The sequence below is a fragment of the Notothenia coriiceps genome, unplaced genomic scaffold (assembly GCF_000735185.1).
Source record: "Notothenia coriiceps isolate Sejong01 unplaced genomic scaffold, NC01 NC01_scaffold00004052, whole genome shotgun sequence".
In the NCBI taxonomy this organism is placed as follows: Eukaryota; Metazoa; Chordata; class Actinopteri; order Perciformes; family Nototheniidae; genus Notothenia; species Notothenia coriiceps.
In genome coordinates, this window is record NW_011336753.1 from 99,673 (window position 1) to 120,720 (window position 21,048).

General features: G+C 40.2%; 3 protein-coding genes across 4 annotated transcripts; 2 read left to right on the plus strand and 1 right to left on the minus strand.

Annotated features, from left to right (window-relative positions):
- The first annotated feature begins 286 nt into the window (after positions 1 to 286).
- gja9a (gap junction protein alpha 9a) lies at positions 287 to 1,750 on the plus strand. The gene has a single exon (XM_010767092.1). It carries the CDS (start codon positions 287 to 289, stop codon positions 1,748 to 1,750), a length of 1,464 nt encoding a protein of 487 aa, XP_010765394.1.
- Positions 1,751 to 2,687: 937 nt separating this feature from the next.
- On the minus strand, positions 2,688 to 4,892 carry LOC104941897 (C-Myc-binding protein). The gene is made up of 5 exons (XM_010767062.1): positions 4,657 to 4,892; positions 3,998 to 4,070; positions 3,542 to 3,590; positions 3,238 to 3,367; positions 2,688 to 3,151 (listed from the first exon to the last, which is right to left on the minus strand). Exons 1-5 carry the CDS (start codon positions 4,669 to 4,671, stop codon positions 3,113 to 3,115), a joined length of 306 nt encoding a protein of 101 aa, XP_010765364.1. The 5' UTR covers positions 4,672 to 4,892; the 3' UTR covers positions 2,688 to 3,112.
- Positions 4,893 to 5,598: 706 nt separating this feature from the next.
- Positions 5,599 to 19,063, plus strand: rragca (Ras-related GTP binding Ca). 2 transcript variants are annotated; one of them, XR_797946.1, is made up of 8 exons: positions 5,599 to 5,975; positions 8,379 to 8,582; positions 10,855 to 11,054; positions 13,858 to 13,972; positions 15,335 to 15,477; positions 16,024 to 16,172; positions 17,206 to 18,136; positions 18,167 to 19,063. XR_797946.1 is itself a non-coding variant. In XM_010767063.1 (7 exons), exons 1-7 carry the CDS (start codon positions 5,790 to 5,792, stop codon positions 17,358 to 17,360), a joined length of 1,152 nt encoding a protein of 383 aa, XP_010765365.1. In that variant the 5' UTR covers positions 5,599 to 5,789; the 3' UTR covers positions 17,361 to 19,063. The 2 variants fall into 2 exon arrangements, 1 of the variants encoding a protein (XP_010765365.1); XM_010767063.1 differs by having other exon boundaries at positions 17,206 to 19,063.
- Positions 19,064 to 21,048: the final 1,985 nt, after the last annotated feature.

The window sequence follows — 21,048 nt, forward strand, 5'->3', positions numbered from 1 at the left end:
TTTCAAATTGAGAGGTATTCTACTTTATTGATAACTCCATTGTTTCTGCAAAATCTAAAGGACTATCTTTACAATTTTTTCAGTTTTTTGTGATTTATCAAAAAACATTCTAATCTAAAAAGGCTGCTTGGATTGTCAACATGCATTTGCTGTCTGTCTTAAAATTCAACTTATTTCCTTAAAGTTGCACTGTACGCTCACATTTTTATAAACACATTTTAAACTGTTTTTCTAATTGTGTCATCCCTCTCCGTCACTTTCAACCAGTCAAAATGGCAGAGTGAAGATGGGGGACTGGAACTTCCTCGGGGGGATTTTGGAGGAGGTGCATATCCATTCCACTATGGTGGGCAAGATCTGGCTCACCATCCTGTTCATCTTCCGCATGCTGGTCCTCGGCGTGGCAGCTGAGGACGTGTGGAACGACGAGCAGGCGGACTTCATATGCAACACTGAGCAGCCGGGGTGCAGGAACGTGTGCTATGACCACGCTTTCCCAATATCGCTCATCCGCTACTGGGTGCTGCAGGTCATTTTTGTGTCTTCTCCCTCGCTGGTTTACATGGGCCACGCTCTCTACAGGCTGCGGGCGCTGGAGAAGGCCCGGCAGAAGAAGAAGGCTCTGCTGAGGAAGGAGCTGGAGTGGGTGGATGTGGAGTTGCCAGAAGCCAGGAAGAGGATTGAGCGGGAAATGAAGCAGCTTGATCAGGGGAAGCTGAACAAAGCTCCGCTAAGAGGCTCTCTGCTGCGCACCTACGTGGCTCACGTTGTCACCCGCTCTGTGGTCGAGGTGGCCTTCATGACCGGACAGTACCTCCTCTATGGCTTCCACCTCTACCCGCTCTTCAAGTGTGAGCAGGATCCTTGTCCCAACGCTGTGGACTGCTATGTTTCCAGACCCACAGAGAAGACTGTCTTCATGGTGTTCATGCAGTGCATCGCTGCCATCTCCCTCTTCCTTAACATCCTGGAGATCACGCATCTGGGTTACAAGAAGTTAAAAAAGGGCATCTTGGACTTCTACCCTCACTTTACAGACGAGAAGTTTGAACTTGATGACTTCTACGCCAACAGGTGTAAAAAAGAATCTGTTTTGCAGATGTGCAGCAGTGCTCCACGGAGAGCAACCGTTGCCTCTGCACCCTGTGACTACAACCTCCTGATTGAGAGGATGCAGGGCACTACTTTGTACCCAAACCTTATCAAACCTTCGACTTTTCTACCTCCTCAGGGTGAGCAGAAGGATTTGGGTGAGTCCAGATGTTTAGCTCATAGCATCCCAAATAGTAACGGCATTAAAGACCCTTGCTCTCTGTGCTGTGACCCCCTCATTAATCCAAAGCAGGAGGCTGAGGACTTGTTGCATCTTCAGAGTAAAGAGGATGGGGGCAGCGAAAGAGGCAGCCTGGACTCTCCAAAGAGCCCCAAGAGGGAAGCAGACCCTTCCTCCTTCCCCACGCTGCCAGTGAGTGCAGCGAGGAGGCCGTGGAGGGGTCAAGGGTCCTTGAAATGCTCCACAGTGTTGGAGGGTAGAAGCTCTGACTCTGATTCATATGGGGGGGAAAGAGCCAGCAAAGGACCTCCCTCCACTCAGAAATCAGACGGCAAACATCAGAGCCGGCCCTCCAGCCCTGATTCTCTGTATGACTCCAGCTCAGGGTCCAGGCACAACCCCAGACCCCCCTCCTCCAACTGCAAAACATCCGTGGCAAGCAATGCAAGCAGCAGACGGGCAGATCTGCAGATCTAAACTCCAAATGTTACAGGTGTATAGATGCCACCGTCATATCTACATTAACAGCACTCTAAGCTGCCTCATAATTGGTGAGCGTTTGCTCATATTTTGTTTTTTGTTCTTAATATTAAGTATAATATTGTGGCATGCTTTAAACCCCACTGCGATTTAGCTAATGGACATGACATGTAAACTGGCTTTTGTTGACATATTACAATAGAGGACTCTGTAAAGTATGTTTTATGTACTCTTTCAACTGTTTTGGAATAAACTATTTTCTATTGTGACAAACTGCTGGTAAAAGCACATTTGGTACAAGCATACATCTTATTTGTTCAACACAAGAATAGAAAGGCCTGCGATTGGACACAAATAGCTGTCAAACTAATCATTGAAGAGAAATGCCAGTATATCTGGCAACTTAACTTTCCATTTGGGCTGGGATCTATTTTCTCATTTCATTTTTATTTCTGAAAATAGTAGCACTTTGACAAGTCACTTTTTAAAATGTACAGTAGCATGGTATGGTAGACTTATGGCGCAAATGTGTACATTTGTAGAAACTTTATTTCTGGGTTGTTAGGGCATTAGTCGGGGGGGGGAATTGAGTAAACATTCATCAGTTTGCTGAGCATATCAACACTGTTGGATTACTCTCTAACTTGATAGTTTTGACTCTAAATGTATTTATATTAAACCTGGTAAAAACAACATGACCTTTTTTCTGTTCCACAAAGTCTTCATGTTATTATTAATATATTTATTAAAGGTTCATGAGAAGATCTTTTCTTCATTTGCATTGGAATAAAATGTAAAGGAATGACTGTTATACAATATTGACATACAGCTGTATCTGTATCTGACAGCAGCATCAGATCCTCTGCTTTTCAAATGAAAGTCCTGACTGATACTTCGCTCTTTGGAATCGAGTTCAATCAGTGACACGACAATGTTTGGAAGAATGTGCTTTATTTAACAATTGTTTAGTTACAGCAGATCTTTGGAAATAAAGTGTGTCTTTGTCCCACATTGCCATGACAGCAGGCATGTGTGTTTATAACTAAGGCAGAAAATAAAATTAACAGCATATCTGTTTTTTTCTTTTACAGACACTCCAAAATAACTAGATGTCCTATGTTTTAAGAACTGACTTATTCAGTCGTATAGAAGTGAGTTTTCTTAGTTAAGATAAAGACGTAACAAACAAGTAACAAACTTATATACATACATGTACAGAATAAGTTAAATTCTAAGAAACATATTAGAAAATAAGATTAACAGAAACAGGTACCTACAAATGATTGGCCTTTACGTTCAAGTGAACAAAATAAACAAATACCACATTCTTTAGGCCAAAACGCTGCTGTAACCTCGGCGTCAGTTTTCAGTTGAAGCTCCATCTTCAGGTTCATTGAGCTGCACGAGGAGAGAGGCCATCTTTGTTACAATACATGATGTTAACACGCACATAAGTTATACCATAGCAACCAGCAGAAGCTTACCTTTGATTTAAGCTCTTTGTTTTCCTCTACCAGACGAGCACACCTCTGCCTTAAGTCAATCACTTCCTGCTGCAGAGCCTCAGAGTCAGCTGTCGACTGACCCGCAGAATTGAGATGCTGCTTCACAAATCTGAGAAGGAGTTGGTTAAGGGCTCTAAAGCGAGCAGTGGCCTCCATTAATAACATCTGCACTTTACTCTTTACCATGGTTGTTGATGGAGGGTTGTTGGTGGACTTGAACTTCAGTCAGAACTAACTTAACAAAGAGACCATTTCTGCAAACAATCAATGAATAGAAGGATACTCCAGGGCATTGTTGGGCTTTTCAGGTTGTTCATACAAAGCCACTAAAACTGGAAAAAAATAGATGAATAAATGCATACAGGAATTATGAACAATGCTGATATGGGCTTAATATAATTGCCTGTTGACCAAATCTAATAAAGAAAAATGAGATAAGTTGAATACTTGGTCTTTCTTACTTGGGTTCTTTGCCTAGTTATTTCCAAAATAAATAATAATCTAGACTTTCTTTTTTCTTCTATACTATATTTATGTTCCCGACATTTGCATTACTTTGCTTGTATTTGTATTTCCTCATTAAATGTTTGTTGTAGTCACCTAACACTAAGGCAAATTACTTAGTAAATAAAGTTGGCAATCAAACTTACTATAAAAAGTCTGCCATTAGATGATGAAATGTTTGTATTGAAAGTTGTACATATTACCCAAGTCCAAAGGTAGAAAAAAGGTGGCCTACCACTGGTAAGACTGTCAACAACACCAGTTTTCTCCAAGTATCTCCGGAACTGTTCCCTTTTGGAGTCAGGAGCCTGTAGGAGAAACATCATGGCATTGCATTACTAACACAGGTACAGGTACTGTACTGTACAGGTACTGTCGGGTACAGTTAACTAAAAAAAAACATAGAAAATAGGTGCAAAAAAGCATTGATAATGTTTTAATAAAAAAAGAACAATAAGAAATACAAGATAAATATATACCGTATATATTTAATTTGAAATGTTTGTATTTCACTTTTATTTTATTTCTAAGACATTTTGTAACTATTGTATATTGACTGTCAAAATGCTGCTGCGTACTATTTAAATGACTAAAACACTCCATTAGTAATTTACATGATGCAAATGTCCTGCTTAATATTACTTCAAATGTAACTAAACAACTAACAACACATAAAAGGCAGCAGTACATTTGGTATATTGACATTATCTTTCATACGTTTATCCACAAACATTTACAAACCATATAATGAGCTGTCACAGGTGTTCAGGCGACTTACTGATTGACACCATGTAACTGCCCAGGTAGCTAATGTTAGCTCAGATAGCTTGCATTAAACTTTAGTAGACGAGTTTCTTCAAATAATTAATAAAACGCGACAGCAAACAAACTTACTCTATAATGTGCCATGGTGATCAAGGGCTATAAAGTTGACTCTCTTCTTATAAATGGTATGTTTTTGTATCACGCTCGATAGTGCAAAAACAAAACGTTGGGACGCAGGTAAAGCACCAGAAAAGTTCAGTTTCGTTTGTCGCCTTCTTTCAAGGAGCAACTGGTCTGGTGGGAAGGGTGATGCCTTCGGGTGTTCCTCGGAAAAACAATAACATGTATCGCACGTAAATTAGAGCTACAGTCATCACTTTACTTGAGTATATCCATGTTATGCTACTACATTTTAAAGGGAAACAGGGTAATTTTACTCAAAATCTTTGTTTGCCTATAACAGTAAAATGCTACTTTATTCAACAATATTATATATACTATGTCACATATATAAATATAATTATACTCACACATAATGGCCATTACTTTTACTTTGTATACCTTATATACGTTTGGCTGGTAATATTTTGAATGCAGGACTTTTACTTGTAATTGAGTATTTTGAAAATAATGTATTGGTACTTTTAATCAAGTAAAGCATCCTAATACTTCTTCCACCACTGTGCAAATCTACCTGCATAAAAAACACACACGAGGGAGCCAAGTAAATTCCGACATTTTACAGAGACCTTGAAAGTCGCTACTTCACTGAAGTGGTTACTGCCGCTATCTGCTGGTGATATTGCAGAACACTAGTACAACCCACTTTCTATTTAATGCATTTTTACGGCAAATGTGATGCAGCAATTATGAGTTTTTGCTACGAACTGAAACAGATTAAAACGATTGTGTCAAAAGTGTGTATCTGCTTCTTATTCGGGTGATAGGTCACAAAACAGGTCTGAGTACTAGTCAGGTGACAGTGAAAAACCTCAGTAGAGTGATAGGTTGCTTAAACCAATCACAGCTCGTCTTTGAATTCAGTCAGCCAATCAGACCCAAGAGGTGGGAACAAAGGGCGAGAGGAAATCCTAAGGAAATGTGTGGGATCACGCTCGGTGTTTCCAAGTAGCTTGAGCGTTATTGACAAACTGTTTTCATTGTGTAACGGTAGCTTGTGGTGCGCACCGTTCCTCCGACACAATAACGGGTGCAGTGACCGACAAGTAAGAGGGGGGGAAGAGGCGAACTGATAGGTCACAATGTCGATTCAGTACGAGGTGGAACAGCTGGCTGACAGCTACGGGGTTGCGGACTCGTTCCCCAAAGATTTCGGTTATGGTGAAGAAGAGGAGGCCGACATCGAGGACAGTCCGTCGCCGTCCGACAGCAAGCCGAGGATCCTGCTCATGGGTCTAAGAAGAAGTGGAAAATCATCCATACAGAAGGTAAACAGAGATGTTAAACTAGTAGCCTTTTGAGGCGAGCTTCCCTTCAGCCTTACACAAGTAAATGGGACGTTAGCCAGGATAGCTAGTTTAGCATGTCGTAGGTGATGTTAGCTATGAACCTGCAGATAGCTAGCCACATGAGTGGAATAACTGCAATTAAACCCCCTCCTGCAGCTAATGCCTAGCTAGCCTTCAGTGTTAGCTAACATTTGTGCAGCTGTAGTGGTGAATTATTAACCAGGTGGACAAGAGCTCGCTGGGTGCATCCTTACTGATACATGGACATAAAAGCATGTGACTGTTTGGTTAACAACTTATCCAACATGCCAAATATATCTTAGTCCCACCCTCGCAGCTGTGAGGCAGGTCTGATGTGTAGCTCTCACATGAACCGACCACACCTTCCTTTCTGCAAGTCATAACACTTTGCTTTAAATCAGTGCACCTGCAGTGTGGTCGACATGCTCTCTAAAACATGGCTGGATAAAGGAGTTAGGGGGCCTCGACTGACCCTCCTCCTACCATCTCATGTGTAGCATGATCCCATTCAAGTCCAGAGCACCAGCCCTCCCAGGGTTTCCCCTAGCATATGTTATAGATAGAAGATGTGCTACAACAGCAGATCCTGAAGCAGTTTGTCTTGTGATCAATTTACTTGACAGATGAAGACTTAAACAATAGTCACACTTAATACATATATAGCTTGGGCTGTGGGGAATAGAACCTCTATTTTCTCCCCTTCAGCTTGTATTGGTAGTTTCTTAAAGGTTTAATAATGCTTTTCAAAGCTGCGATGGTCCACCTTTGATACAAAAGAAATGAAGGAAAATCATTATTTTAAAATAAGGTTTTTGACACAGGTTCCCTCTTCAAGACATGCGCACAAAATAAGCCTTGTAAACATCATACATTAGTGATATCAATTCAGACAGATTTGGGCTTAATTAAACCAAGTGACATGCAATGTACCTGGGGCTTTTGGGGCCCCTACTTCCCCTGTTGGCCCTTTTGGTACTGCTTTTTATTTTTCGTGATCCATCTAACTCCCGACTGCAAGGTTAGCTGTTTCACTTAAATTCGTCAAGTCTACCTCTTTCTGACGGGCCCTGAGGTTGAATAATAGATGAGTAGCAGTGGTGCCGTCTTTGATATTTTATTATTTATGTTCAAAATGAAAAGGGGAAGTAGAATCAGACTGCATGTAGCGTGACTCGCCAAACCTCCTAACATTGCCTGAAGAAACAAGAGCAGAGAAGTTTTCTGTACTGAAGCGCACACTTGTACTGTTTGTGCTATAATCCACACCCGTCAGGTCTCAGATTAATGTCCCCCTGTAAGCCCCCGGGACCGGCTGGAAAACATGTGATTTGGCTTTTTGCTGGTTCATTGGCCTGTGACCTCAGTGGCCCACACACTGACTCCAAATTGAAGTAGAAAATAAACAGTCCAACGTCTTTCACCATCCGCCACGGCAGCTGGGTTTCTACCTGTAACTATTCAGTTCAACCTTTAACCGCACTTCACTTCATAAAGCTGCAGTCTTACTCTCTGCTGTTTGAGCATGTCGCTGAAACAGCAGAGGGATTTGTGGCATTAAGATGAGTCTGCAATATTTCTCTCTCGGCGAGCGTGTGACGTCCTAATGATGCTTTTGAGATAGGATAACAAATAATTCTGGAATAACCTCTCCACTGAGAAAAAGCATTATTTTGATACAGGCAATTTTGCAAAATACAACATGGTCACATTTTAAGAAGACAAACACTGCAATATTAGAAGCCAATCATACATACACTGTATGACGGTGAATCTATATACTGTATGCCCAACATGCATCATCATTTTATAACAAATGAGATGGAAGAATGTGAAACAAATGATTACTATATCCTCACAGACAATAAAACTAAGCAAAAGACAAAAGCTGACACGGGGCTGCTGTACGCCCGATATGTCTGAAAATTACACACATTTAAAAAAAAAAATTCTTTAGGGAAGTGGATCTAATTTCAATATTTTCTATCCTCAAAACCCATAAGGGCATCCACCTTTCAAAAATAAAAGTAGCAAGGAGGATTTTTTCTTCAGATAACTCAACTTATTAACTTGAACACCAGAGATTGGTTTTTGGCTCTAATATTATTATTGTGAAGTGCTGTAATCGTTGTATTATTTTCAAGCTTCACCAGGGCCAAGTGTTGTTGAATTCTGATGAGATTCCACCGTCACAAGCTGTATTCGGGAACTGTATCTCTTTGTTTGAAAGTAGCTCTGTGGTTTTCTCATAACCTGCTCGTCCGCTTTTGGCATCTCAACTTGGCCATCGCTCTGTCTGGGACTTATATTGGTACTTTTGAGCATCAAAGCATTTCTTTTACTCAAACACTTTTCTGATTTCAGGTGGTGTTCCACAAAATGTCTCCCAATGAGACCTTGTTCCTGGAGAGCACCAACAAGATCTACAAGGACGACATCTCCAGCAGCTCCTTCGTCAACTTCCAGATTTGGGACTTCCCGGGTCAGGTGGACTTCCTCGACCCCACCTTCGACTACGAGATGATCTTCAGAGGAACGGGGGCTTTGATATTTGTCATCGATGCTCAGGTGAAAAACAGAAACAAAGCATTAATGGTCATAAACCTGAGGAATGGAAATGTGGTTTCACAGCAACACTTTTGGGGGGTTTATACTGGTTTTAGATACTCTGAATTGCGTTACAAGCTGGCTCTGCTTGTAACACAAGGACAAGTCGCTCAAAAAGTCCAAAAAAATAATCTACAGTCTTCTCCTCGAATTTCGGTAACAACCTCAAGTTATAAGCTACATCAAAAGTAGCTGGGGACACCCCAGAAGAAAGCTTACCCTCTTGGATGAGGTCCAACTTGTAACGCTCTTGTTGCAATTCAGCTTCCCGCACCACTGTGGTTAACCTTAAATGCTCCATCTCAGTTTCCTGTTCACGAGCTCTAGCCCGGTCCTCAAGAGTACTTGCTCGTTCCTCACGTTCACTGTCTTGTTGGTACTGCGAGCAGCATTATTTCCTTTATTTCCTTTCTCTGTTCAAATGTCATTTCACCAAAATCAAACAAAGAAAAACCTGCACTTCTCTGCCGCTCTGGATTTATAGCTGCCAACTCATCCTCGGAACAATCATCGACAGCCATGCTGCAGAACTTCTTGCAGTACCAACTGGGCCTGTAACGTAGTCACTATGGTGTCTTTACGACCCTGCTTTGGAAGGTCTACCTCAAAATGCTCAGCAATTTTTAAAAGTTGGTCTTTAGTACATTTTTCCAGCAGTTCCACACTGGGACACTTAAGAAAATCTGTCAATGTATCCATGATTATGCAAACTCCCTTGAACCTGGTGCATATAAAAAGATATATATATTTTTTTTTTTAACTCTGGAATACCTCTCCCCTACCTCTCCCCTAGCTAACTTCCTACCCAATACTAACTATCTTGTCTCACCCTAGTCTTCATGCATGCCACGACAGGTGTTTTAAACACTTACCCAATGACCCGGTAAAGCCCCAGCGAAGCTGTTACTCACCAAGACTGCCACGGACGTGTACCCATGACAAAAATGTTGAATCATGTTTATGCACAACAATAACAAACCAACAAGCTCCCCTAAAGGAGATGTTGCTTATGCCTATCAGGAAAGGTAATTCCAAAGCTACTCCTTAATGCCCTACACCAGGAACAAACTGTCTACACAATCAAGGCAAACAAATCAAGTAAACAACTATCCCCTGGTTCTTGGATCCCGGACGAGACCCCATATGTTACAAGCTGGCTCTGCTTGTAACAAAAGGACAACAGTTCCACACAGGAGTTGCCCAAAACAATGATTTATTTATCCCAACGGAGTGGTTACAACCAACAATAAAACAAACACAGGAGCGGTGTCCTGGTGCACCGAGCAGGGCAGCTGAGAGAGAGCGAGAGCCTGTTCTGCAGAACAGGTGGGTTTCATCACTGCTGATTACAAGGAAACCCCAGGTTACCACATGGTGGACAACCACAGGGCTGTCACACTTGCTTGAAGCCATATTTCCATTTCGTCGAGGTGAAAGTGCACACATAAAGAGAACAAGCTTGTATTTTTAGTTCACACTGTTCATGTAAGCCCCTGATAATAAACTGATGGACAGCCAGAGTAGCCATGGTAAAAACAATGACATGCCCTGGCTTTTATGTCAGTGCTCTAAGTGCTTTCAAGAAGTAATCTCAGCGATGACACAGCAGATGTGATTGCAGGGTTTATTTGTACACAACAAGGTGTATCAGATTCGATTAGTTTCAGCACTCTGTCACGCGCTGATATCTGAGGAGACGTGTGCTGGTGTTGCTGTTTCGCTAGACCATGTGAAGCATTACATTTCCTCATTCCTTTAAAGAACATTATGTCCGCAAGCAACAGATGATTTTTAGCATGTTGTCACTCTAGCATTTTCAAAAGATGGGTGTGTTGATTTCTACTGTCAGGAATTCACTGTGACCTTATTGTCTATGGCTCAAATCCCAGTTTACCTCTAAATTATAATCTTTTGGTTTAACTAAAATACTGCTTACAATGTTAATCAAAGCAGAAGATCGATTAGAAGAGGGAGATTTCATTTTGAGGCATTAAAATATATACACAATCCTAATTATTTGTGTCTTGACTGCTGACGGTATAGAAGAAATAAAGGTGATTCATGATATGGAGATTCAATTTAAGAAGAAGATAATTGTGATCTCAAATGGATTAAAAGGTACTTGTAGATTTTGTTTTTCGTAATGCATTTTCTGTCTTTTTATGATTTCACTTCCTGATAATGTGTGCATATTAAATGGGTGTATTAAGATATGACCTTTTCCTCCTCTTAGGACGACTACGTGGAGGCCCTGAGCAGGCTCCACCTCACAGTGTCCCGCGCCTACAGAGTCAATCCAGAGATAAACTTTGAGGTGTTCATCCATAAAGTGGACGGCCTCTCAGACGATCACAAGATCGAGACGCAGAGAGACATCCATCAGAGAGCCAACGACGACCTGGCCGACGCTAGTTTAGAGAAGCTGCATCTCAGGTAACCTTCATCGAACATGTCTTATCATTTAAGAAGACATATTATATCCTGGCTTTCCACACAGTCACATGTTGGTATAGAAAGTATTTCTGATTCAGAGTTACACACACACACACATACACATACACACACACACACACACACACACACACATACACACACATACACATACACATACACATACACATACACACATACACACAGAGACAGACCTGTTATCTGCACATATTGCGTCATAGTTTCCTTATCACTCCTCCATCACTGTAAGGGCTTGCAAATAGGCTCTTCTACTTTGCCTACTAACACCAGACCAATAAATATAAAACTAAGATAACATTTCATAACACCTATATTAAATGGAGCATTATTCCGATTTGAAGTAACACCAAATGTATTGTTTTTACATCAGGGTGTGCTGCCTTTTAAACACATATGGATGCCCCATAGTGGTAGATATTTTCAAGACACCGGGTCAGACTTAAAGGGTTGCTATACGATAAAACATTTCCATGAGCACGTTTGCGATTTTTGTTATATTTCTATTTTCCCGATAATTAAGTCTGGTTTTAAGAAATGGACACTTTTTCAAATGTATAAAGAAACCTTCATACTTCAGTTCATCTTACGATATGAACGATTGAAGTTGGTTAGTTTGGGCTGCGAAGCCTAACAGTCACTGTTAAAGCAACGGCCTACCTTACCTGTCTGAGGCTTAATCACACTTATGTACATATTTTTTAACCACAGCAGCACACAACATGCTTACAGTAAGACTGTGGGTCAGATTTACCCAAATTCAATAAAACACATTGTTATAGCATTGAAAATAACTCTTAACAGTTTGGTACAGAAACTAATCTGAAAGCAATTCCCTTTAGAGAAACACCTTTACTTAACTTCACACTGAAGCTGGCCTAGAGTCAGCTCATCAGAAACATTGGTTCAAAGGACCTTCATTCTTACAGATTTCTTTCATGTGTTGTCTGCTTTCTTACCTTCATGTTAAACAGTCATTCATAATCTTGTTTCTTGCATGTTCCCAATAAAAGACAAGTCAATCCTCTAATGTAGCCCCTCTTGTGATGTCTCATGGTGTTTGGTGAGTTGTAACTGTGGTTGCTAAGTAAAACATATTAATTCAGTATTTCTCTAAAGACATCGGTGTTAAAACAACCAAACACATGTAGGTGCTAATATTCAGCCAGTCACACCCTCACACCCTCACTGCATCACATATGTGTTCATTTAGTAAATAAGGCTGCATTCACAAACACTTTAAGGTGTCCCAACTTTCTCTGCACATGTCGTACAACATCATTATCACCCCACGCGTTTGACTTAATGAAATGTAGTCCTAGAGACGGTTCTATGGTAAACCCAGTGGTTCAGAGGAGGAGCTTAATGGTTGCTTGGTTCTGTGATGTCAGCCATGTTGGTGTCCTGCATTCTCTGTGTTACTGTGAGATTCCTCTTTGTGCTCCTAATGAAGAAACATTGACCCGTGCTTCAGATACCAGAGAGGTTGTTATTCAACCAAGGTCTGACATGTTTAAGACTTAGAAAGAAGGCTAAAGTTCACATGTAGCGTTTGCTATTTTGAAATTGATCGAATTTCTGTCTTAGCAAAACGTTTTGTAACTTGAAGAAACAGCCCTGAGTAGAGCTCAACATGATTCATGGTTTAGGAACACAATGTAATTCATGAAAGTATTATCAATTGATGAAAGACACGGTGACATTTGTTTCTAATAAATCAATATATTTTGTATTATTTCCGTGTTAGATGCGAGGTTTGCTTTTTGCCCTTTTGGTCTGTAAATGAAATACCTCTGACATGTTTTGGATTACTGTTCACTTCTGATGACCGTGGTTATGCATGACTTATCATGTCATCAATACATCATTCTAGATTAACAACTATAAGGGAGAATAAGCGATTGGTTGAAGGAAAGATAATGTGTTGGTTACAATTTTGATAATTGATGCAATCAGGGCTTTTTATTAAGTTAAAATGGCAGAAATCCACTCAGGTTCCAGCCTGTCAAATATAAGAATGACTTTATGTTCTGTCCTTATTGTAAATAGAATATTCTGTGCTTTTGAATTGTTACAGAGACAAAACCAACAAGACACCAAGGGGATGTCATTCTGGGCTTTGGATAATAATAGTTTTTAGCATATCTTATAAAAACTAAATCAACTGTTTACTTTGTAACGCAAACAATTAATTGTTAGAGCCCTAATCAAAAATAAACAAATCAATATTTGCAGCCTTTGTCCTGACACACTGTAGGAGCTTGTTGTTTCTCTCTCTCTCTCTCTCTCTCTCTCTCTCTCTCTCTCTCAGCTTCTCTGGATGTTTGTTGGCACACACTGCTCTGTGTTTTATGTCGGGTCAGATTGTTGTTTATTCCGGTTAGACAGCAGGAGCACTCTCAGATATATTGCAGAGCTTGTTCTGCACCGTGGTTCTCCGGCGCTTCCTTCACTGTAATGCATTGAAAGGTTGAGCTACCACAGAACATTCTATTGGCTTCCTCGTGATCTCTTTTATTTGAACATGTGGGTATAAAGTCTTAATCATGTGTCCAGTTTCATCGTAGGAAGTTTCCTGCCAACATTGTATTTGTATTCCTGTGAATCGACTTAAACACTGCAGTTAACAGCTCTTTTCTTCCATGTCATGTGACCTCGTGACTATCTGTACTTTGACTTGCTTTCATGTGTGTTTTGAGGAAGTAAGAAGTGTTTCCTACGAGTATCTGCTAATTCACTTCCTTGTTTGTGTTTCTTTCTCATTCAGCTTTTACTTGACGAGTATTTACGACCACTCCATCTTTGAGGCCTTCAGCAAAGTGGTGCAGAAGCTCATCCCTCAGCTCCCCACTCTGGAGAACCTGCTCAACATCTTCATTTCTGTAAGTAGAGAACAGATATGGATAATAGTATTCAAACAGCTTATCTTGTTTAAGAGAAGGATATATTCGTCAGGCAAAAAGCCTTTCAAAAAGGTAAAGAGTCTAAAGGTCCAGCTCTGTTTTGAGACCTCTGATGTCATGATTAAGCACTGAAAATACTTCAAAGAGCATTACATTAAACTCTGTGTCTCTGCCTTTAACATGACTTGAAAGATTCAGATTCGTGGCTATGTATATCTTTCTCTGTTGGCCCATTTCCTTAACTGGATGATTAAAGAGGCGTTTAAATATTAAGTGAACACTTTATTTTGAAGCTGTGTGGAGTGAACTACACCAAAGTGAAGCCCAGGGTAACTCTACTTATCCTAAAGAAGAAGTGGGGAATACGGAGAGAATCCTCTAACCTATATTTACATTTCAATATTTGGATTTATAGTTTTAAAAAATAATCGTTGACATTTTGTTAGTGGATCAAATGCAGACGGGTCAGTTTTTATCTGATCGAACAAATTTAAAAGCTAGCCCAATGAAGGTGCTTTATCACATTGATACAAATCTAAACCATAATAAAGTACACCCATTAAAGGAGGGGTAGGTAATTCACTTCAGAAACACTTTTTGTTATATTCCATGGAATGCTCTTAACATCCCGATAGCAATGAATACATGAAATGCTTTGACAACAAATCCATTAAAAAATGCCATCTGTGGAAGCCGTGGTACTGTAAAAAGCACGACCAATCATCTGAGCCGGCCCGGCTAAAATAACTGGATGGCCTACCTGCCTGTCAGCCTTCCATCTGTGCACAAACTTATCTCGTGCCCTCATTGGTCATGTGTGGGTTCGTGTGTGTTGGAGGAGGGGCTCTGTAAGGAAGTCTGAAGGAAGGGGCAGATTTATTTTCGGCTGCGTACTTTCAAATTCTAGCGCACTGGAGCTGGTTTCTCCATTCTTACCTCCCCTACCTTTAACATAACAGGAGTGACTACCACAGTTTAGCAGCATCACTCCATCTAGGGCTGTAAAAATAATCAATGTGGCATTTTTCCGAAGTGAAAATATTTTTGAAAAAGTGTTTTTCTAGAAACACAAAAAAACTTGCCACATAAAAGTTGTAAACATTTAGATATTTAATGGTTGATTCATTCATTACAATTGAACATAGTCACTTCATTGATGGAATGGTTATTAAAGAAATTGCCCCACTCTCACTGTTGCCATATTAGTATTATCGAGCAGCATTTGTCTTCACATCGCCCAACCCTATTGTCTTAATATCAATGTCTCTACCGTATAAAACATGTATTTATGTCCCTCCTCTCTTCCTCCTCCTCTCTGTCCTCCTTGTGTGTCCCTGACAGAACTCGGGGATAGAGAAGGCCTTCCTGTTCGATGTGGTCAGTAAGATCTACATCGCCACAGACAGCTCTCCGGTGGACATGCAGTCCTACGAGCTGTGCTGCGACATGATCGACGTGGTCATCGACGTCTCCTGCATCTACGGGTGAGAGTGTGATCCGTCCATCATTAGTAATGGAGGTCAGAGTTGTTAACGGGTCTATCCGTCGTTCAAATGCAGCTTTTTTTTTTATTTTTATTTACAGGCTTAATATGTTTATTAAAGTGTTCATGCTTTTAAGAGCCGACTTGCAGTACCTTTTTTTAATTTGGTTTTAAATACAATTGTACTTATTCTTGTTTTTCTGTCCTGTGTTTATTGAGTTTTGGAGGTGTTGGGTTTTTTTTAATCACAGAATGATGTGTTGCTCTGTCTTTGACCATGAGGGTTAGATATGTTTTTATTTTTGTTTGGGGAAACATTTTTATGTAAAATGATTAACGACCTACGGAACAGTTTCTCTAAAGTAGATAAACATTTTAAATAAAGAATAAAGAACTTACATTTTTAATGATTTTTATGGTATCAAATAAGAAGCTTTCATTGAAGCAAAACCTAATTGCGTCACTTGTCTTCATCCACATGCACGAGCTGTAATTAAACCCACATTTCCCCTGCCCATCACGGTGTTCTTGTGCTTCATCTGGACAGTCTGAAGGAGGACGGCAGCGGCAGCGCCTACGACAAAGAGTCCATGGCCATCATCAAGCTGAACAACACCACGGTGCTCTACCTGAAGGAGGTCACCAAGTTCCTGGCCCTGGTGTGCATCCTGCGGGAGGAGAGCTTCGAGCGCAAAGGTAACCAGTCTGGAGCGAGGTGGACTTCAGTAGGCTGATAGTGATGTGGCTCTGATACTTCCCTCTGGATTATTCTAGCATTACAGAAAGTGTTTATTTACATTTAGTGTATGAAGTCAGAGGAAAGATATAGAAAATGTGTTTTAACTAAGTGTATGAAAGGGGGAAATGTAGTATTGCACTTATGGACGATAACAAACAAGACAGTTTTGGGAATTAATATTAATTATACATATATTACAATTAATAGTAAACGCCACATATTTTAGTTTGATGCAAGGCTAACATAACCTTCAATGTAATGGTTATTTTGTTATTGTTACTAGTATAACTGGTGATGAGTCAACTGTGTATCGGTGCCTCTTTAACTAGTTTGTGTCTGACTGTGCCTGGGAGACGCCATTTTTAGTTTGGTGGGTTCCTATAAATTACATTATAAAATAATTTGCATAAATTAAGTGACTATATTATAAGGCGTTACAATGCAATACAAGACCAGTCCATAAACTTCAGCCCAACTTCTCAAAGGGGACCAGTCGGATCTTTATTTTATGTTTCTTTCTTCTATTTCACGTGGATGTTGCTCTCTTTAATTGTTTATTTTTTGATGTAACAAAATAACTTGTTTAGGTGGAAGAACACTTTAATATGGGGATGTTGGAGGCATGGAAATCATTACAAAACGTTTCCTTTAATATACTACCTTTCCTCACACTAGTGTTGGTTTGCAATGCATCGCAAATGACATGTAGGAGCCTAACAGGACAAAGCACGTGACGCTATGAACACATCAAATATATTTAATGAGGGCTCCTTTTTGTTTTTAACAAATATTATGTTTTCTTTGATATTCAGGACCTAATGTTCCTGTAATTCAGACTCTCAAAAGAAAGTAAAAAAACACAATGTCCCCCACCACAGCCTGTTCGGTGGTCATGTCTGTCCCATGTTTTTGAAACGCAAGAACATTTAGACCTTATTTGTCAAAATGTCATCATGCGTTTACTTAATTTTTTTTTCTCGCCCCTTTTAGGATTAATAGACTACAACTTCCACTGTTTCCGGAAGGCCATCCATGAAGTGTTTGAGGTGGGGGTGACCACGCAGCGCGCAACAGCCTCCCAGGCGGTGGGCTCGCCCTGCAGCAAGGCCGTCGCTCTGAACGGGACGCCGCGCAACACTGTCTAGACACTGATCTCAAGAAAAAAAACAAAAAGATGCAAAAAAAGAGGACAGGAAAGGAAACAAGCAGAGAGCCTGTGGAGGAGAGAGTACTGAACTGGGGCTCACAGGCCACCAACCACAACCCCTTGCTCCTCCCAGCACCCAACGTACTGTGAGACAGCCAAGAGTGTGTCAGACAGCTCCAGCCAAGAGTGTGTGTGTGTGTGTGAGACAGCACAGCGACCTGTCAAGCTGGAAGGGAAATGCAAGCACTTGTTTCTGGGGAATTAGAGGCACTGTTAGGAAGTGAAAGAGAGAAAAACTGGACAGGGAAAAAAAGTCCAGGACCTTTCTTTGGATTTCACGGTCAAAGGCTGTGATAATTAGCTGCTTTGTCCCTCTCCACGGACAATGTGAGGAGGGAAAACAAACCCTTGTTGTGACCTCTTGCTTATGGACAAAACTTTGATGTCAGTTTGTAGGAATCTGTGTGGAGATGAACCCACCCCAGCCACTTCTGTGCTGATAGAAAAAAAAGGTGGTCGATGTGAACTACTGGTCCTAACACTCGTACATGTTCAGAGATGGCCTTATGGAGATGAAGCTTGTCTGCAGTGCAAGCTTTCTCAAACCACCACTCACCTCACCCTACCTGAATGCTGCCCGAAACTCGCTTTTTGGTTTCAATTGTGAAGGGAAAACAAGGTTTTTTGAGCAGACTGAAAAGGGATTGCGTTGTCCATATAACTGGGTCTCGTGTGTGTGTATGTATGTATGTATGTATGTATGTGTGTATGCAGGTAAATATGGAAGTAAGTGTGTGTATGCAGGTAAATATGGAAGTATGTTTGTGTGTGTGTGTGTGTGTGTGCGGGTGTCAATGAAAGGTTTTGATTGGGACCTTTTTACAGAAAGAGTTGATGACCTTCTCATAACAGCTGCTTAGCATATTAAACTCTTCATCCGTGAAAGTAACTTTTCTGTGCGCTCCTCTGAAAAAATTGACTTTATGATAGATTTTAGAAAATATTTTGGTTGGAAATTTGAAAATATTCCGAAAAAGCACTGCCAAAATATTGAAATGACTCGGTTTTAACCTTGTTGCCATTTATTTAGAAAAAATATTTGTTCTAAATACGGTAAGAAATTTTCGGAGGATAATATGAACTGGTTGAAACTTGCATGTTTTTCCTCCTACAGTTTCAGTCCTGCCCAAAATTATGAATTCTGTTTTTGTATTTAGTTTGGCTCTGTTCAGCAGGATTCACAAAAACAAAATGTACCCATTCCAAGCATGCATACATCGGTGTCGGCTTGCTCTCAACCGTCACAGAAAGAAAACCATGTGAGAAACTGCAACTAACCAAGACGAGTAAACAGATAAACAAGAGAAAGACCAGATGTCATTACTGTTGCCACAACGTTAAGATGCCTGTTTGTTTATATCGGGACTGATGTATGGAAACCCTGGCTGCATATAAAGACCTGAATGTCATGTTATCTTGATATATTTGCGCAAAATATTCATGTTGCAGATTTAACTCGGCAGACATTATTCCGGTAACTCTGTGAAACTGCTTCTTGAAACAGACCCTGAGACCCTCTTAATCTAGTCATTATTAGTCACCTGAAATTAACACTTGCACATCAGAACTGTGATGGATGATTGATTTTATGTATTGTGATGATGATATACTATGTGAAATAAATGAACATTTTAATTTTCAGTTTTTGTCTGTCACTGAAAAAGTGGGATATTGGGACTTGTTGCTAGGAGATAACTTAGAGGAGATTTAATGAAGTGCTCTTTAAATGGTCACACTACAGGCACAACGTTGTTTTTTTTATTCACTGGTCAATATTGAGAATTTGGGCTGTTTTGCTTCCTAAACATGTTTTATTTCAGACAGTTTAAAAAAATAATCCAAAATACTACTCTTTACATTATTCATAAATTCTCCAAGTTGGCCTCAGTTGCATAGTTCAACACTCTGAGACAACTTGTAATTCATATAAAACATGTGTCTTGTTGTAAATACTCAACTGTGAAAGGTGAATGGTTAAAATCTTTTACCCTATTCACCTGGATTATACCCCTAACATGTAATCTAAAAGCAAACACAAGATGGCGCTGTAGGACTATTCCAGCGTTCCCACGGTGAATCATTATTCATCTTTCCCCATTCACCAAGTACAATAACTGTTCTCATACTTGTTAAATTGACAGTTAGCTGTTTTTAAACCTGTATTCTGAATTTTACAGCCTGTTAGCGTACGACCATAAACGTCAGCAGCTTCTATAACCGCAGTGAGCGGGAGAGAGACCCCATTTCATTTATTGGCCCTGCAGTATGACCATAACAATAGAGCAAATTGGATTATTCAGTATTGATGTAACATAAACCTCGGCTGGCATAGGATTAGTAACAAAGTGACGTTTATATTTCCTGGATATCATTATGTTAACAGTCAAAATGTGCCTTTTAACCTTTGCATAAATGCTCCAAATGGTATTCGCAGAGTCTATAACCTGGGTGGGACCCACCCACCTATCACAATCACATCGGATTGAAAACTACAGTAATGGGAATAAATCACAACAATGATATACTTTAATAATAATACAATTAATAATGAGAGAAAACGGTAATGCTGTCAATTAAATACAAGGTGCTCTCTTATTAATACATTTGGTGAAAATAGACCTAGTATATTTCCAACTATATCAACTGATTGATTGACAACAACATCAAGGTGTTCACACCACACTACGACCACACGAGGGAGCCAATATCCTCATTGGCATTCTGTCAATATGTAAAAAGTGTCTCAAAGTGTCCCCTCGCATCAAATTTCATTTTTCTTTTCCTAAATATTCGGTCCAATGGCGTCCCTCGCAATTGCACTCCGGTAAGGCCGATCGCCATTCGCAGTGCTTCTCTGATGTGAAGTGCAATGTTTATAGTCAGTTTAGTTGTGTTTGCTGTTGTCTTTATGGCATTATGAGTGAGAAGAGGAAGGGAGAAAAGAAACCCCCTCACTGGTTTATAAAAACAACTCTGAATAGCTTCGCCATGCAAGTTATTCACCAGTTAAGTTAAATAAGCCTCAAAGCTACTGTCACGACCCATTATGTCGGGAGTAGGCGAGACAGCTAAACACCACTTCCACACAATTTAGATGCAATAAAACACTGACAGCTTTTTTATCCACTTCATTAAGCCAGTAATTTCTTATAAAAATCTCCCGCATTAATCCTGGCCATGGTTTCCCTGCGGTTCCTTAAGCTCTCCTCCAACCTTAGCCGCCTTGCTTTGATGCTTACTCAAATAGGCGCTAATTTGAGATAAATTATGCATCCTCATGTAGACTACCCATGCCAAGGAATATAAAGTGTGACACTCTGAAAGATGGTGAATTAAAGCAAAGTGTGATATCTCCACGGCCTAATGGCAGATAGGTTAGACCTGTCAGACTGATGCTTTGTTGATCTGCCAGTCACTTCCTGTTGGGAGAGGTCATGTTTGTGATGTTTTGAAGGTCATTTAGGATCAGCGCACTGGGCTTTTGAGGAAGTTACTCCAGAACTATTCAACTTGCATCTTGGGATAAAATGTATGTTTTTGTTTCCACTTAATAGAATAGAAAAAATAGACACAAATAAATGAATAAATAAGAGTGGTAAAAGCAGAGGTTGTAGTGATGACAGTGC

Bases quoted from the DNA above. Each gene is read 5' to 3' on its own strand.
- rragca (XM_010767063.1), top strand. From the start codon at position 5,790: ATGTCGATTCAGTACGAGGTGGAACAGCTGGCTGACAGCTACGGGGTT. The intron at 11,055-13,857 runs GTAACCTTCATC...TTTCTCATTCAG, and splicing joins TTAGAGAAGCTGCATCTCAG to CTTTTACTTGACGAGTATTT. The intron at 16,173-17,205 runs GTAACCAGTCTG...CGCCCCTTTTAG, and splicing joins GGAGAGCTTCGAGCGCAAAG to GATTAATAGACTACAACTTC.
- gja9a (XM_010767092.1), top strand. From the start codon at position 287: ATGGGGGACTGGAACTTCCTCGGGGGGATTTTGGAGGAGGTGCATATC.
- LOC104941897 (XM_010767062.1), bottom strand. The intron at 3,591-3,997 runs GTAGGCCACCTT...ATTTTTTTCCAG, and splicing joins TGTTGACAGTCTTACCAGTG to TTTTAGTGGCTTTGTATGAA. The intron at 3,368-3,541 runs GTATCCTTCTAT...ACTCCTTCTCAG, and splicing joins AAGCCCAACAATGCCCTGGA to ATTTGTGAAGCAGCATCTCA.